Raw genomic sequence first — 16,871 nt, forward strand, 5'->3', positions numbered from 1 at the left:
CAATCTAGTGGCATTTGCCTTCAGATTAAGAATATAAAGCAGCAGGAGACTGATTAAAGCAAGATCTTGTTTCCTTGCGAATGTTACCGCTGTCATGTCCTGCTAAATTCTGGCTTGTGTTGATATTGACCTTGGGAGGAGCATCAGTGGTACCTGGGTCAGGAAGAAAGATAGCTGTGATTATTATTTTAATCAGTACTTACAGAGAAGCATCTGGGACAAAATATGATGTATTCTGAAGGGACGATCAGGACTATCTGGAATAGAATAGGTATTGGAGGGGTTGGGGGGACAGGCGTGCATAGCAAGAGGTAGAAATATTACTTCCTGAGAAGGAAGCACAAAGTGCTTAGCCTCCTGTATCTAATTGTGCTGTTGCTGCTGTGATAATAGATCCTGAACACCAGATTTTTAGATATTTATTTTCTACCTGGATGTCTTGTTTAGAGAGAGTGGTGGTAGATGACAGTGTTACAGCTGAAGTTGACAAAAGGTGTCATTCAGTTCAGAATTGCTTGTTTTGGCACAAAATAAAGTAAAAACAACTAATGCAATTAAAAAAAAATATATTTTTGGATTCAAAGATTTGGGATAGGTAGCCGTGACTGTGATTATAGGGCTTGAGATTTATAGCTCACTTGTTATTCACTCTCTAGGATGCTAATGGGATCCCAGAGCTATGTATTATAGGAATTTATGGGCAAATGGCAATGTAGCAACCTGCTGAGTTGTTGGAAATTTCCATATTTGCTGTGTTTTGATGGAAGACTTGTGGAAGTGCATTTCCTAATTTGGTTTGGCTTCCTTGCTGCTAGCAGATTCCTTGTGAGGTTATGTGAAATAATTTTATGCTTCCTGCTAGAAAATGCAGAATGGCAAGATATGTGAGAATGTAAGAAATTTGTATTTTTAATCATCTGTATGTGAGACTAAATACAGGCAGCTTGAAGGGGAAATGAGGTGTCCACCAGAAATTCTAGAAAGCCAATTGTGTTGTTCCACATGTTCTTTTTGACACTTGGGAGCACTAAGGCAACATATCTTTCCATGAAATAAAGGTTAATCCTCTTTTGGGGATGAATACTGTTTAATCCTGTTCTTGGGATTTGTGTGCAACAGAGTTTTATTAATTAATAGGTATCGGGGTATCTAACTGACCTGACAGTACTAGTTCAGGGATGAGTGGGAATGAGACAGCAACAAAACACATACATCTTACTTTTTATGTTTGCCTCACCTGGAAGCCTGAAATAATCTGGCATTAATAGGTGATCAAAAAGCTAGAGCATTGCATGTCTGTTAATAAAAACATTAGAGCTGCTGTGTAATTTTCATCTATTCACTCTCACAGGATGAAGGAGTTACAGTAGGGTCACTATTTAGATCCAAGACTCCATGCTGGTTTATACCCCAGGTAACTTGATTTGGTCAGGTTAAATAGTGAATTATATGCTTCCTAAATTACAGATACTTGCTGTCCTTGTGTTGGTTTGGTTTTTATTCATTACTGGATTGTACTCGTGGCACGTTCTTACACTTTCCTGATTTATAATGGATCTCTTTATTGAATTATTGAGCAAAACTTTTAAATAAAACATCAAAGAATTCTCTTCTTCTATCAATTCTCCTATACTCATAAGATGTATCAACCCTTAGGACCACTTTCTTCATCAGAATACTGACACTGCTAGACTTATTCCTAAAAGTGCTATGCACTAAAATGTTCACCCAATATAGCCTTTTTTCTTTTGAAAGTTGATTTGCCTTATAAGTATGCAAAATTAGATTGCTTCTTGTACAAATACATTACACAGTAACTGTTCTGTTCTTTCTGGCCACCTTAGATGTGCAATGATTTTTTTCTGCTCTGATTCCCATTTTATAGGTGAAGAAAAACAGAGTACTTACACAAAATGTAAATTGCTTCTTAAAAGTAAGTCTATTATCAGGGTTGAGAAAAAGACCAGAGCCTGACTTCCAGCCCTTGGTCATTTTCCTTGTTCTGCATGTTACATACTGTTTTGCTCGGGCTAGAGAGCTGCTGAATCCAGATTGTATTATGGAACTGATTATTTGTCAGCAAGCCAGTTTGTGTGGAGATCAAAGCTTGAACTCAGGTCTTCTCATGGCCACTCATGGAAGCTCTACTTGTTAATGCTTTTTTGGGATTTTTCTGCTTATTTCAATGCATTAAAAGTGATTTTATTGTTGTGATTACTGGTGTACAATAACTTAATGCTACCCTTGAGGTTCTTGTCACTTCCATGGAACCAGTAAGTCTGGTTTTTGCCTGGAGGGGATTAGTGTTTAGTTTGCACATAGCAAAACAAAGAGAAGGCATAAAGCACTGTTCAGTTATTCCAGAACCCCAAGAAATAGTTTGTAGTGTAAGTATTATGCTTTAAGGATGGATGAGATGAGACTACTGGGAAGAGCATTCAATTTCTGAAAGTAAAGCGTAAGCTTTGATTCACAGAAAACAAAATTTTGAACAGCTTGGATTTTTTTTTAATGGATGTAATACCAAAACGAACATACATGTTTATATTTAAATGTTTAATTTCTGTGGGCGCTATTAAGTATCTATTTTTGTCAACTGGCTGTTTTTCTAAAGGCTAGAATAGGTTTGCTTGGATATCTGAACTAGAAAAACCTTCTATTATGTCTTGTTGTCTAATATATTGTATTCCCTCAAAAGGGAATAAGCTGTACAAGGAGAAAAACATATTTAGGTGCTGATTTTAAAAGGGAGGGAAAGAACTGGCTATCACCACAAGCTTCTACTGTTTCATCGGCAAGAGTTTTTTGTAGGCTTGGCCTGAGAAGTTTTTTTGTAGCTGAACATGATTTCGGTAAGTGCTTGGACAAAATGATGAAAGAACAGTGTAGGTCTAGTGGATGCAGAGACACCACCTCTAGAGTTAGGAAGCCCCTGACCTGCATTTAGGTGGAAGCTGGAGAAGATGTTGGGGAATTAGCACTATCTTCTTGCTCTCTTCTGTAGCACCCACCACTAGTTCCTGATGGAAATAGGATGCTGACTAAGCAGTGCTTGGGTGTATGGCTGCGGTCTGTGCTCCTAATGGATTTAGCATGATCTGTGTGTGTCTGGGCAACAGAACACTTATTGTTTGGGGCTGTCAGTATGTTTGCAGTTAAAACTCTTTGAGCTCTCAAAAATAAATGAGCTCCCACATTTAAAAGCAAATTAAAACAAGGTAGTCAAAGACAGTTCAAGATGTATTTAGATACAAACTGCCTTTTCACTCCTGCAACAACCCACCTTCTTGACTGCTTCTCATCAAATTCTAACAATGGGGTTTCTTTGCTTTATGATCGAAATTTTTCTATTTTTTGCCTTCAAGGCCCTAGGTGTGTCTTTATAAATTAGGTTTTTATCTGTATCGGATGCTCTTGGCAGTGCAGAGTCTTGAGTTTTCTTTATGACTTTTCTAATACTTAATATATGTAGCATTTCAAAGATCTTTATGTGCTTTACTTTGCAGCATTTCTGTGAGGGACACTCTCAAAGAAAGCTTCTTGTCCCAGTTTGCCCAGCTGACTGTAAGTCTTTCTTGCCTTTATTGCTGAAATGTTAGTAGGCAGCTCTCAGCTTTCTGTCAGCTACTGCTTCTTCCCTGAGCTGTTGGAAACTCTCAAATTATGCATCTGTAGCTCCTGTTTCATTTGCAAGAGTCATTCATGTCTGCCCTTAATTTCTATTCTAACTGGCCCTGGGGATTGTGGCAGTCCCAGACTGTGCTGCGGTACTTGACACTGTAGATCCTTCTACCGAAACTTGGGTATCTTCCTTCCATCACACTCCAAGATTTTTTTATCTGTTATTGGTTGTTTAGGTCACTTACTAGGCTCCAACAGTGTATTTTCACTTCTGCTCTTCCCTGATACAGAAAGCTAAATCACACAAAAAACAAAGGAGCCAGGATTTTTATTATTGTTTTGCCACAGGATCTCCCAGACCTTTCCCTTGCCCACTTCTCCTGGTCTTGCACAAATAACATAGCTCCATAGTCTACAATGGGTCAGAAGATCCTGTTGCATCGGGATTTCAGGACTGTGGTGCAGCATTATTGCTCTATGCTGATAAAAGCTCTTCCTTCCTCCTGCTGGTTCCATGGAAGCTGATCTCCTCAGCCCCATGAGGATTGCTGGCTTTGCAGCTTGGGCTGCCCCAGATCAAGTGGAGCTAGAGCTATGTTTTCCTGTACAACTCTGAGAAGCCAGTTTATTTGCTGTCTTTGGTGGAACACAGTCTGACGACAAGAAAGGTAAATGTTCTGTGTGGTGGCTGTGAGATGATTTGAGTACACTAGAGTTTTCTGTACCCTAGAAAATAATCCAAAGAGATGTGGCTGTTCTGTAATTAAGAGGGAGAAAGTGCCAGAGCTGCATCCTGACTCACCTTCTGATACATGCTGTGCCTTATATGGGCACAGTATTTAGGAACTGAATTCCAAATGTTTAACAAGATGCTCCCAAGATGTATCCTTTCCCTTTTCTTTCCTCAAGCCACCCCACTTCCAGCCTTTCACAATTTGGATGTCATTTGATTCTGATTCAGAAACCTGAAAAAGGCTGCCTCTCTCTTGCATTTGTGGGGATGTAGTAAGAGTTCAGCAGGGAGCTCAGCAATCAAACATTTCTGAAAGCAAACAACTTGCAGAGGTGAGAGATAAAGGTTTTTCTGCCAGGACTACATGGAGGGATACCTGCATGTTCTCCATCACATCTAGCAGGGAGTAGAGGGAGGGGAATGCTTGTCAGCCCCCATCTTCTCCCCTACATGTGCTAGGAGTTAGGACAGGTCCTTGTCCTCTCAACATCATCAGAAGACGGAACGCATATGTGTGTGCTGCATGGAATGTGAACATCATACCAGAATTCAAAATCATAGCGAATCATAAACTGAATCTGATTTAACAATGGTGTAAACAACAACAACAAGCTACTTCCTTTTTGGGATTGCAACAAGAGGAATGTTATTTCAAGAGTAGATAATGCCCATCTCTGTGACATTAACCTCTAGATGCTATTGCTTAAGAAAGGAGGACAAAAGGGGAGAAAAAAGACGTGGCCTTAAAAATATGATTTGTATTCCAGTGCTTCATTAGAATAGGTAGCTTAGGAATGCTGTATTTTTTCTGTCAGCAGAAATTTTTAAAGAAAAGCTAAGTAACTGTCTGTTAATGTAGGTTTGCTTTATTTGGTCTTGTAAGAAAAAGATGGACAAAATTACTTTTAATGGTTCTTTCCATTTATATGGAAACTACATGTAATCTTATTCCACCTTTGTGGGGGAACTCCCCACATGAAAAATATTTCTGCACCCTGCTGTCAGTGGTGTTCCTGTCGGTTGTGGTTTGTGTAACTGGACATACAGGTCAGAGAAGTTCACTTGTCCTCCGTGAGGGATATAATACCCCATTTTTCCTTATACCGTAACAGCAGCAAATTCCGTGGTCACTCTCCTGCAGAGAAGTGATAATTAAGTAAAGAGAAAGCATGATAATATGATGTAGCATAAAGGGTTTTCACATGAGTACAGATGCATTATTCCCAATCACCGAACCTATACTTTATGAAAATCTTCATGCACTTGGTGCCAGGAGCACTTCTCCTAATCTCATGCCATCTGTGCATCTGGCAGAATATTATAGGAAACTTGTTTTTACATCTGCTTGGGAGTGTATCCTTCCTATTTAAACAAAAAAATACCCATTTTTAAATCATATCTTACAGCGGAAGATACTGGATTTCAATTGGACTACTGTGGAGAGAATTCTTTTTTTTTCCATTTCATTTTTTGGGCTAGAGTTCTTATTTTCCCCAAATGGTGAAATGCAGATACCAACATACCAATAAGATGGTGCTGTTCACAATATTTCCAACTTCAGGAAAGATTTTAATGTTAGTTTGGTTTTTTTTTGTGTGTTAAAGTGTATGGTGAACACAAACAGAACTATGACAATCATGATGGTCATGGTGTGAAAGAAGAGGTTTATTTTCCCACATTAATTCTGTTACGGAATGATAGTGTGCACACTGTATTGAATCCTGACAGTGGTAAGGTAGGGTCACCACAAGAGACATCACCAAACAAAGCAGATGTCTGCTCAAGTGAACACAGGTTATCTTTATATTGGGAAACACCAGTTGTAATCATCCTCACAATTATTTTCTTGCGGTTAGAACCTAAGCTTCTCCACAGTCTTTCATTTAGGATAAAGCACTGTGTTTTAATGTCCAAATCCATGGTACAGAGGTAGCCCTCATCTCTATGCAAGTGTGTTTAGATTTGCAGAAGATACTTAGCTCCTTTCTGACATGCAGTCATCACCAATTAGTTAAAACAAAAATAACTATCACATAACTATTGCAGAGGTATGATATTAGAAGTCTTCAGCAGTTCCCTCTCTCTGGGATGATATTCAACGTGGTCAGGCATTATCTCAATCTCCTGATGCAGATTTAATCAGAACTCCTGCAGTCTCACTTGGCTCAGTGATACTGTGTTTTGCAGTACAGTATGCATTACATGTGTTAGTGGATTCTGCGTGTGATCCTTTTCCCCTCTGCAGGCAGTATTTGACATCTCAGGATGCTGCTGGGTGGCCGCAACTGGCGGCAGGGCCAGGGGAACTGCTGTTCCTCCTTCCCTCCCTGCGCCCTCCTGCCCTCCCTTGGGAGGAGCCATAGACATCTCTGCTTGACTCCCTCCTCACTTCCCTCCCTGAAGGAACCTGGATAAAGGCCTTTTAGCTTTTTTTTTTTTAATGTAAAGTAGGGAAGGCGAGAGGGAGTAGAGAGAATGGATAGGGATGAATATGACAGAAGATGACAGCAAGGTGTATACTTAAGTTTTAAGTAATACTGACAAATCTTAATGGTTTAATTTGTTAATGACAGGGTGTCATGAACTCTTTAAACTGTAAACTTGCTTAGATTTCAGTTTGAGGACATATTTAAATCCTGGTTAAATCCTGTGAGGGATGAAAGCTTTTAAGCTGCCTTTTTTTTTCAGTCAAAAAGATCTGTAATGTTAGAGAGAACAATTGCTTGCTTAGGAACAACCTTCCCTTTCTCTGTCTCCTAGCTCCTTGCACTTTAAAAGGTAAAACACTAAAACAGTTTAACACAGTAGAATCTGAAGAACAATCATATTTCAAATGACTAACATAATTTGTTCAGCTTCTTTTCTCCCTTCACCCCAGATCTCAATTATGGCAGATGAGCAAAACACCACAGGTTCCCCTCACTTCCTTAACTTGTCAGAAATTCTCATGGCTCATTTCACACTCTGGCTAGCTTGCTCTTAAAGGGTATGTACACTCTTCTAATTTATGGTTAACAAGTCCATGTTATTTTTGTAATCCCTGTAGTCAGGCAATAACAATTCCCCATGTAGGTTCAACTGGGTAGTACAAATAATTTCTCATAAGTTTACTGATAATAAGAAACACATCTTAACAAATGAGAAAGCTTGTTATACTAATTGTTTGCAGGTGTTAAATGAAAAACATTATAGAAATATATATGTGTAACACTCTATTAAACCAGAATCTCATAATAAGAGATGGATAATGATAAAGAAACCTACATATTTCACACCTCAGAAATTAATTTCTTAGACTTTCATCATTCAAGGAAATCACATTCCAATCACTGTTCAAGTGACATGAGTTTTCATACTTACAGTAATCTCCTGTATTGACAGTATGTCAAAAATAGTTCCCTGAAGAATAAGGCTAATTTTCTAACCCAGTCAGCCCTCACTTTGAAGTCTGGATTGGGATGGTGATGGAAAAGTTTCTGCAAAGGCTGAAGTACTGAGCCTTAAAGCATTCTTTATTCTTCCAGTATAATGATGCAAAATCTACCCTCTCTCATTTCAATCTTTTGAATAAGTCTCTAAAGCGGAAATAGGCAGTTTCACCTTGCTGTGCTTAACTCTTTCAGTGCCTTTCCCTTCCAGATCTTGTCCAATTGCCATTAATCCCACATGACATCTTATTTCAAGCTTTTGATTAATCTTACAGAACTGTTAGCAAGGTCTTTCATTCCCAGAAGTGCATTTCTTTTGCATATAAAATAGGTTCTTGTTAAAGATGCTTAATAAATGCCATCTAGTACTTGAAGAGGGAAGGTATGCAGGGATGGGCAGTCCTTGCAAGACTGAAAACCTGGGAATGTGCCTATTTGAGGAGGGAGGTCCTATTCGGAGGCCCAGCAATGGCTGTGCCATTTTCCCCTGTGAGGAGGTTCTGCAGCCCCTTCCTGGCTCTTCTGAAGGTGCTGAGGTGGCGTGTGCTCACTTAGTCCTCACCTTCCATGGATGCCCTTGCCCCCACTTTACCTTGCTGGCCCTGGTGCTGCAGCGATGTCAAATTGTCCGCAGTGGCTGCACTGCTGGGGTATGTTCTCTGCCTGCATCAGGGAGAGTGGATCAAAAGAGGTGATGTGGCCTTCGTGATGATTTGCTATGTCTCTGCTGGGCTGTCTCCTTCTGCTGTAACTTCTACGCAAAACGTTTGCTTGTTTGTTTTGTGACTTCTTCGCTCTAGCAGCGTCCTGAGGGGCACTGTCTTCAGATGTACTACAGAAACAAAGAATGTAGTCTCATAAATCATCACCTCTAAATACTGAGCTAGATGTTTTATGAAAGTGTAATGACACCAAGATCTAACTCTGTGTGGGTGTTTAAAAGTTACTTTCTTTTACCCTTCCAAAATGGAAATTGTCATTGTCTCCATCACCAGTGTGCCCCTCTCCATACTACCTCTAGACCTTGCTTTTGCAATGGCCTCCAAGTGTGCATAACTAAGGGCTGCTGCTGTGGATTGCACTAGGGTTTAGGCAGGTGTGTAATAACCAGTGCCACTCATACACTGGGGTATGGAGTATTTGTGGATGTTGTGTCAGTTTAATTCACTGGACTTTTCACAGGAGCACTACCTCTAGCCTTCCAGCTCTGTATGAGCCTGTGTCTAACTTGGTACTATAATTTCAATGAGGCAAACAAGGAGGAAATAAAATGGAAGAAGAACCATAATAACTTTAGCAATAAATAAAATTCAGATCAGTCCAGTTCTTAGCAGGCCAGAATGTACCTGCTATTGCTCTGTTGCAAAGTTTATGACTCTCAGTGACTGGAGACTCACAGATAATTATTCAGGGAGAAGTCAACCTCTCTCTACTGTGATGCTCTCAGAAGCACCATGAAACTTTAGGATCTACCAATACAAATAATTACTTTTGTCAAAGGTGACTTAAATGCAGACTAGAGTAAGTCTATATGGATAGTAGTATGGGTTGTGTTCTTTGCTTGATGTTTCGATGGGTTTCACTGAAGAGCACATTGGATATGCAAACCCAAATACACTCCAGCCTCACAAAGAGACGGGTTCTTAGCTGGCTAAGAAAATGCTAACTACCACAACTTCCAGGTCAAGCAATAAGGTGGAAAGCAAAAGACTGCCAAGCTGAATGAATTAACTCACTTGTAGTAATATGATGGAAGACACTACCTTGACAACTTCTGACAGCAGCTATGTTTTACTGGCTGTAATTGAGATTCAGTTATAGAAAATCTATTCACTGTCTCTTACTTCCATATTTTGCATACGTCTCTATAAGATAGGAATCTAAAGATAAGAAACACTTGTGAATGATTAACGAAAATACTAGCTATTTAAATGAGCAATGACCACACTTTTGGACTGCTGGAGGAGAATAAACAAGCCCACAACATGAACACGCTATGCCTTACGAAGGAACTGAAATGTGGTAAAGAATCAGTCTCTTGTAATACACCAACTGCTTTTGTGGGATTAAATTGCCTAATCAGCCCCCAAAGTGCTGTATCTGATACTTCTTTCCGCTCATGCTGAATATAAAACATTTGGATAATTGTGTGGGCTGCAGAGCTGTGCAAAGACAACATTTCCCTAATAATCTTTGTAGGGGATAAAGTATTATTGTACCTGTCTCTGGCCAGGGGGTTCCCATAAGAGTTAGTATAGTCCTAAAGCTTTTAAAGAAAATACATATTACTTGCAATAGGATTCAGAATCCTTGTGTTCAGCCTGAAATTGTTTTATGGGGAGTAAAAATTTAAAGCACGTACCTGGATAAAATTATATGCATGCTGACCATCCCCATTCTGCTTTAGCCTAGTCAAAAATCAGTTTGCAAAATGATGCTTGGAGTTAGTTTGAAGGAATGATGTGATCTCTGATGCCTTAAACACTATTACTGGAACTGTAGGAACCTGCTTGTGACCTATGCTTTATTCTTCCTGGGGATCATGTGTAATGAGAGCTACAAAAGCTTAATGTCTCATAGAACCGGCTGCTGAAATGGTCGAATGGCAACAGCATGTGTAAGATGTACTGATCTGTGTGTCTTTGGCAAGTGCCTGGCTTTGGTGGGGCTGGTGCTCCAGAGAGTCTCTGCTGGCTCCTGCATGAGGCAGGCACTGCAGGCCCTGGGGAAGTGACCAGAAGTCTCTCTTCTCTGCATCTCAGTTCCTCATGTTTGGATTATTTTAGCTGCTTAGGCTGCTGTGGGTGTTGCTCACATCAGACTTTAAATAAAGTCTGTAAAGGGAAAAAAAAAAAAAAAAAAAGGCATCAGCTCTAAAACTAGTCAAAACCACCTCTAAATTAATCCTCACCCCCCTACCCGAAAGTGCAGTGCTCAGTGACAGGTGTACCTGCTCTTCCTTGTCTTCTTGACAAGCTTGTGTTAGACAAGCACAGTCCTTGTGCAGAGGCTGGCAGGGTGAGCAGGGGAAGGAGAAGGGGTGAAATTGTCCTGGAGCAGCTCACCTGTGTGTGGCCCTGTGGCAATGGCTGGGGAGGTCCCTGGCAGGCAGCTTCTCTGCACCGCCAGCCTGGAGGGCAGTGGCCACCTTCACTGCAACCCCTGCAGATATCAGGCCGGTGCAGCTGCGGTTGGTGCAGGTGGTACGGTAGCAGCAGGTGTTTTTTGTCATTACATTGTAAAAGTACACTCTGGGTTTATGTTTTAAATTACCCTGAACAGTGAAACAGAAACTGATGGGAGATTTGGGCTCAGGGGTGGAGAAGGCCCTTCAGCTTGGGTTGAGCACAGCTGGGACATGGACCTCTGCAGTGTACATGTGGTTGCTGTATATTGCCCAATTCTAGCCCTTAGGATATGCAGTAACTCTGATGTGTTACCTTCTGTGCAGACACGAGTCTACCAAAATAAAATTATTCTGGGAATGAGACATTTTTAGATGTGAGACAAATAAACAAAATAATATTGGGGAGAAAAAATGTGGAAGGGTGATAAGGGAGAAAGGACTAAGGCCATTACTGAGCCAAGAATTTACGTATCTCAGTTCAGCTAGAAGTTCATTCACTGTTGTTGTTTATGGGTCTGCTGGAATTTTCATAAGATCAGTAAGTTCCAAGTTAAGTAATTTCAGCCCTTGTTATTATCCAGGTGACAAGTCATAGAACAGAATAGAATAAGAGAATTATTTCCTACCTCTCCCCCTGCCCCATCCACCCAGATTCTTTTATAATCTTGTACAGCATAGTATAAGGAAACTGTGCTTGCTCTAAGTTAGTGCATGCTTAACAGTAAGTGGCAGAATTTAATTGGCAGATCTTACTGATGCAGCAGCCTGGTTGCTTCTGATTGCTGAAATTTAAAGGCTGTCACACTGCTCCAGCTGTGGCCAACATTAGTAAAATGACTGGCCTTCACCTGCCTGATCCTGTGCTCTCACACTGTATTGAATGTTGGAATTAAGAGCAGGGAAGAAAATGTTAAAAGTTCACGGACAGGAGAAGCTGTGATTTAAAAGTCAAATAAGCATGTAGCCCCTGAATGAGCAGATGCACTCCCGAAGCATAGTTGTTTATCTCAAAAATTGTTCAAACGGCATTATGGAGTTTCTCATTGAATGTTGTGATGGTTTCCAGAACTAGTATTCTTGCTCTGAACACAGACAGGGGAGAGAAATTACATTGCCAAATCTGAAAATACAATCTGGAGTTCGAATGAATACAGGGTTGGTATTTTCTTCTTCTTTTGCCTAGTGGATGGCCAAAATTAGAGCCTTGCTTGCATCAGTTTGTTACCAGTGTTGTCAGTGATATCCTTAGTGATTGCTACTCTTGTGCATGGTAATTTTTTGACCAGGTGTAAGTCATTGGGCTGGGTTGGTACACAAGCAAAAGGAAGGAGATGATAATCTTTCTTTGTGTTGGCTCTTTGTAGCTTGTGACACAAAAAACATCAGGGCTAGAAATTAAGACTCAATATAGAAATGAAGAAGAGATCTCTCACAGTGAAATTTCTTTAGGATTTTGCAAACCTTCAAAATCAGTGTTGTGTTTTTCCATCACGTGATAACCCATTTTGAGCAACTGAGAACTAAAATATGCAGACGAGTACATTATTGCGTTTAGGAAATGAAGTCAAGAAAGACTGAGAAGCACCTCTGTGTTGTACAGGTGTGTATGTGTTCACACTGCTCAGCTCCCTCCTGTCCAGGCTGTGTTCTTACATCTGCACAGGGGAACAGCAGACAAACGTTCTCCTTGCTGACTCAGTGGACAAGCACAAGTGTAGCTGATAGGAGAGCAGAAAAAAGCAGGGTTTCCTAATGGGGTAATGGCATAATGGTATCTTGCTTTGATCAGAAAGGTACTAGGCATTCCTGGCCCTGGGAGCACTGAATGCCAAATGTTGCTAAACACTAAGTGTATACACTCTGTGCCATCTGGGACATGTGCACTAGGAAAGGGGACACTGAGCTGGTGTAAGCTGCTACCATGGTGAAGTCCTGGGGCAAGTAAAGTTTATGCTGGTTGCTGACATGCCTGGGTTCATTATGGTGGGGGGATGTCTAGGATTTCGTTTTCTATGGGACTTTCACCATATCCGTCTCCTTTTCCCCTTAATAGTCAGTCAAAACAAAGCCTATTTTAAAAGACATGAATGTAGAAAATGTGAAACATAAGGATCTTTTACAAAGCGTCTTTTACAGTGCTGGGGACGTAAAACAGGGCAGTGGAAGATAAGCCGTTATGTATGTTGAGGAAGACTAAGAATAAAGATTATAGGCAAACAGTCCACCTTTCTTTACAAGGCCTTGATTTACATCCCTGAAATCTCAAATTTAGCTATTACAATGAACTCCTGTTGCACACAGAGCTGAGTTTTTATCACCACTTAAAATCTAATTAATCCGTATTGAAGCACAAAGATTTCTGTTGTGTTTTAGGGTGAGGGGTCATAGAGCCCTCTTTGTTCATCCTCAGGCTTGTAATCATCAGGCACTGGGATATAATTTTACCAAGCAAATTGGAAGGTAACAGATCAAATCCTTATCGGAAAGCCTAACTCATGGTTTAGTGAAGTCCTTCGTCCTTTGTGTGAAACTTTATATGCGTGAAGAACAAAAAAGTGTTTCAGAGCCTACAAAGGGTTAATAGCAAAGGCTTATATTTGGGGCAGCAGAGAAGTAAAATCATCATAGCTTCCACCGTCCCTCAAGGTAGCAGTTGTTCCAGAACTGCCGGGGAGACCTTCTCCACAAGCTTTTAAGACTCTGCCCTTATAATGGCCTTGGTGCATCGACCAATGATGCAATTAAGTGGCATGCTCTTCTCTCTGGTGGGATGGGTCCTGTCCTGTCTCACCACCTATTTACCCCAGTGGAAAAATCTTAACTTGGAACTGAATGAACTGGAGATCTGGACCATGGGACTCTGGCAAGCTTGTGTTGTCCAGGAAGAAGGGGGGATGCAGTGCAAGGACTTTGATTCTTTCCTAGCTTTGCCTCCAGAGCTCAGGATTTCTAGGATTTTGATGTTTTTTTCCAATGGATCAGGGCTTTTGGGCCTCTTGGTCTCAGGATTTGGGTTGGACTGTTTGAAAATTGGTGAAAGACAACAGGAACAAAAGAAGCGGCTGTTGCTGTTTGGAGGAATGCTCTTCTGGATATCGGGGATTACAGCTATTGTCCCAGTTTCTTGGGTTGCCCACTCCACAGTCCAGGAATTTTGGGATGAGAATATACCAGATATTGTTCCCAGGTGGGATTTTGGGGAAGCGTTATTTGTTGGCTGGCTTGCTGGATTTTGTCTCATATTAGGAGGATCCCTACTTAATTGCACAATCTGTTCGACTGAAGTCCATCGATCTTCGGTCCGTTACACAGTAGCAGAACAGCAAGACCAGTGTCAACACTTGGAAACTGAAACTAGGCCTTAAAATGGAAAGTTTTAAGCAGTACGGAAAGACTGCCCTATCTTTTTCAAACCCTCATGCAAGCCAGAAGCTTGTTCCAGTGGTGATTCAAAGGACTCTTTGTTATCTAGCTGATTTCCTAAACTTAGGTGTTTTCTCCATAACTGGTCCTGGAAGGTGGTGTGTTTTCTCACCTGTTTAAAACTGTGTTTCACAGCAGAATGCTGAAGTTTTCATAGACTGCACAGAAAAGTTGCTTTTGCTTTCTCGACTGCACTGTAAAATCCTGAAAATGAGTATGCATGTTCCTTTACAGCTTGGCTTTTAACCCGAATATGCTTCGTTTTTATATCCACCCATTAAATGAGCCTCAAAGCTTGACTCCCTGTTGCAGTTCTCCACTTGCCTAATCTAGGGACATAAAAACTTGAGAGTTTTCACATCCTAAACAGACTAAATACATGCATTGCATCAAGTTGTTTTCCTGTATACCTGGAAATTGTTGTGCTGAGAAAACTGTGGGTTTCTGAAATGGCAGCAAGCTTTACAGATGCCTTTTTGTGCATGGGGTGTTACGGGGTGGGTGCTTCTTAGCAACCGAGTTGTGTTTTCCCAGTCTGGCAGGTTAAGCTGCTCATACGAGTTATTCTAAGCGTTTCTGGCACCTGCATACTTTATGCAACAAAAATAGTCTGGGAAATGCTACTTTAAAAAATACTTACATGCTCTTTTTCTGATACAGGTATGGAAGCATTATGCCTCCAATCAAAGGCTCCCTAAGCTCCATTCATTTACAGCAACATGTTATGCTGAACATGGAACCTTTGACTTTAAACAAATTCTATTTAAGCAGCCGCAAAGCAGACAGCTTCATTTGCTCCAAGCAGAAATCTATCAATGTGGTGTTAGAACTTAATTTGAAAACACACTGTGAGATGCCAAACTGGCAGAACTGTTGTAAAATATGTTTTTCTTAATATAATCAAAACTAATGAAAAGTCAGCCCAGCTGTGGTCAAACCCTTCAGTTATTGGTTTATTTGCTACCTCCCTATCCCCAAACATTACAGGTGGAACCAGGCAACACAAAGCAGGAGTGGGAGGAGTATTTCATGCTTTATAGAGCGTTGTTTAACTTTAGTTTATGTTTGGTATGACAAAGAATTGCACAGAATGGTGTCTGAAAAAGCGAGTGGTTTAGAGCTTCTGTTACTGTTAAAAATGAACTTGGTCCATAGACACAGGCTACAGTTAGTTGGAGTTCTTTGGCTGTACTAGGATGGATTTTAACTGCTACCTGTAACTTTTTACCAGACTGGAAAAATCTCAGTTTAGACTTAAGTGTACTGGAGCTTTGGACCCTGGCAAATCTGTATACTCCAATGTGTAGGAGGGACACAGTGTGAAGGTTTTGATTCTTTCCTAGCTTTGCCTCTAGAATTCAAGATTTCCAGGATTTTAATATTACATCACATGGACTAGGACTTCTGAGCCATGTGATCTCTGGTCGTGGCTCAGACTGCCTAAAGGTGGAGGATACAGAGCAGACAGTACAGAAACAGCTGTTAGTACCTGGAGGACTACTCCTGTGGATGGCTGGAGTTCTGGCCTTAGTCCCTGTTTCTTGGGTTGTCCCTAATATAATGCAAGAATTTTGGGATGAAGACATCCCAGGGGATGCACTGCTCAGTGGTTGGTTTGGTGGCTTTCTTTATAATTCTAGAGATCTCTCTACTCCTCTCCACAACCCACTTATCGTCTGGCCATCAGTTTCCAGAGCAAGTATGCAATGCCAGGTCTCCAAGACACCCAGCAACATCTGGAAACGGAAGACTTTAAAAAGAGTGGATCTCAGGTTTCCAGATTTCTTACTCCTGCATTACAACCATAAAGGTCTGCTGAACAGACAGGTTACTGTTTACAAGATTGGAGGGGAGGGACTGTTTCTTGCTAAGTAATTCCTTTAATCACTACTTTCCACAGTTCATCATTCATTGTAATTAAAATTGAAGGTGATTAAAGTCACCACTGTTCTGCACAAAATCTGATCAATTGCAGGTTTGTTTTTTTTTTTTAATAACTTTTTTTATCTCTAGGCATATATGGAGACTTGACCAGATTTTGAATGGCAGAGCTCCTACTGAGACTGCTTGATACAATGTTTTTTTTTTACAAAAATAGTATTTAAGTCCTGAAACAGTTTGTAGTGCCAGTTCAATACGCATTACAAAAACCTAATATAGCACTACCTTGAATGAAGTTCCCTGGACCTGTATCATTTACACCAGTGTAAACTAAATGTTCCCAGACATAATGTCATGTAATACAAGGGGAGAGAGATAGATTGAATGTATCCCTGCACAATCTCTCTCTCTGGCAAGCCACTGTCTCCAAGTAATAAGGAGACTTTGTCCAGTGGAGAGTTGACCATGTTCATTGCTATTAGAGTTTTTACTTAATGAATGTAAAGAACTAACTTCAAGTATATGAATCAGCTTCTATGCAACTTATCCTAAGACTTGTCAGTGATCGATGTGAACTTTCTACAAATTGCAATGATTTTACATTGACAAAGCTGTAGCAGCCATCTGTTTCTGCAGAGCGTATAAAGACATAAAACAG

At 40.5% G+C, this 16,871-nt stretch overlaps 2 protein-coding genes across 2 annotated transcripts; both read left to right on the plus strand.

Annotated features, from left to right (window-relative positions):
- Positions 1-13,494: 13,494 nt before the first annotated feature.
- On the plus strand, positions 13,495-16,292 carry LOC102088362 (claudin-22). Its single transcript, XM_065061252.1, has 2 exons — positions 13,495-15,444; positions 15,494-16,292. The coding sequence occupies exon 1, from the start codon at positions 13,621-13,623 to the stop codon at positions 14,272-14,274; it is 654 nt and encodes a 217-aa protein (XP_064917324.1). The 5' UTR covers positions 13,495-13,620; the 3' UTR covers positions 14,275-15,444; positions 15,494-16,292.
- On the plus strand, positions 15,423-16,088 carry LOC102095746 (claudin-22-like). The gene is given in 5 exon segments (XM_065062545.1): positions 15,423-15,510; positions 15,513-15,609; positions 15,611-15,711; positions 15,714-15,955; positions 15,957-16,088. Coding segments are annotated over 5 exon segments (660 nt in total).
- Positions 16,293-16,871: the final 579 nt, after the last annotated feature.

This window comes from Columba livia, chromosome 4 (assembly GCF_036013475.1).
Source record: "Columba livia isolate bColLiv1 breed racing homer chromosome 4, bColLiv1.pat.W.v2, whole genome shotgun sequence".
Taxonomy (NCBI): Eukaryota; Metazoa; Chordata; class Aves; order Columbiformes; family Columbidae; genus Columba; species Columba livia.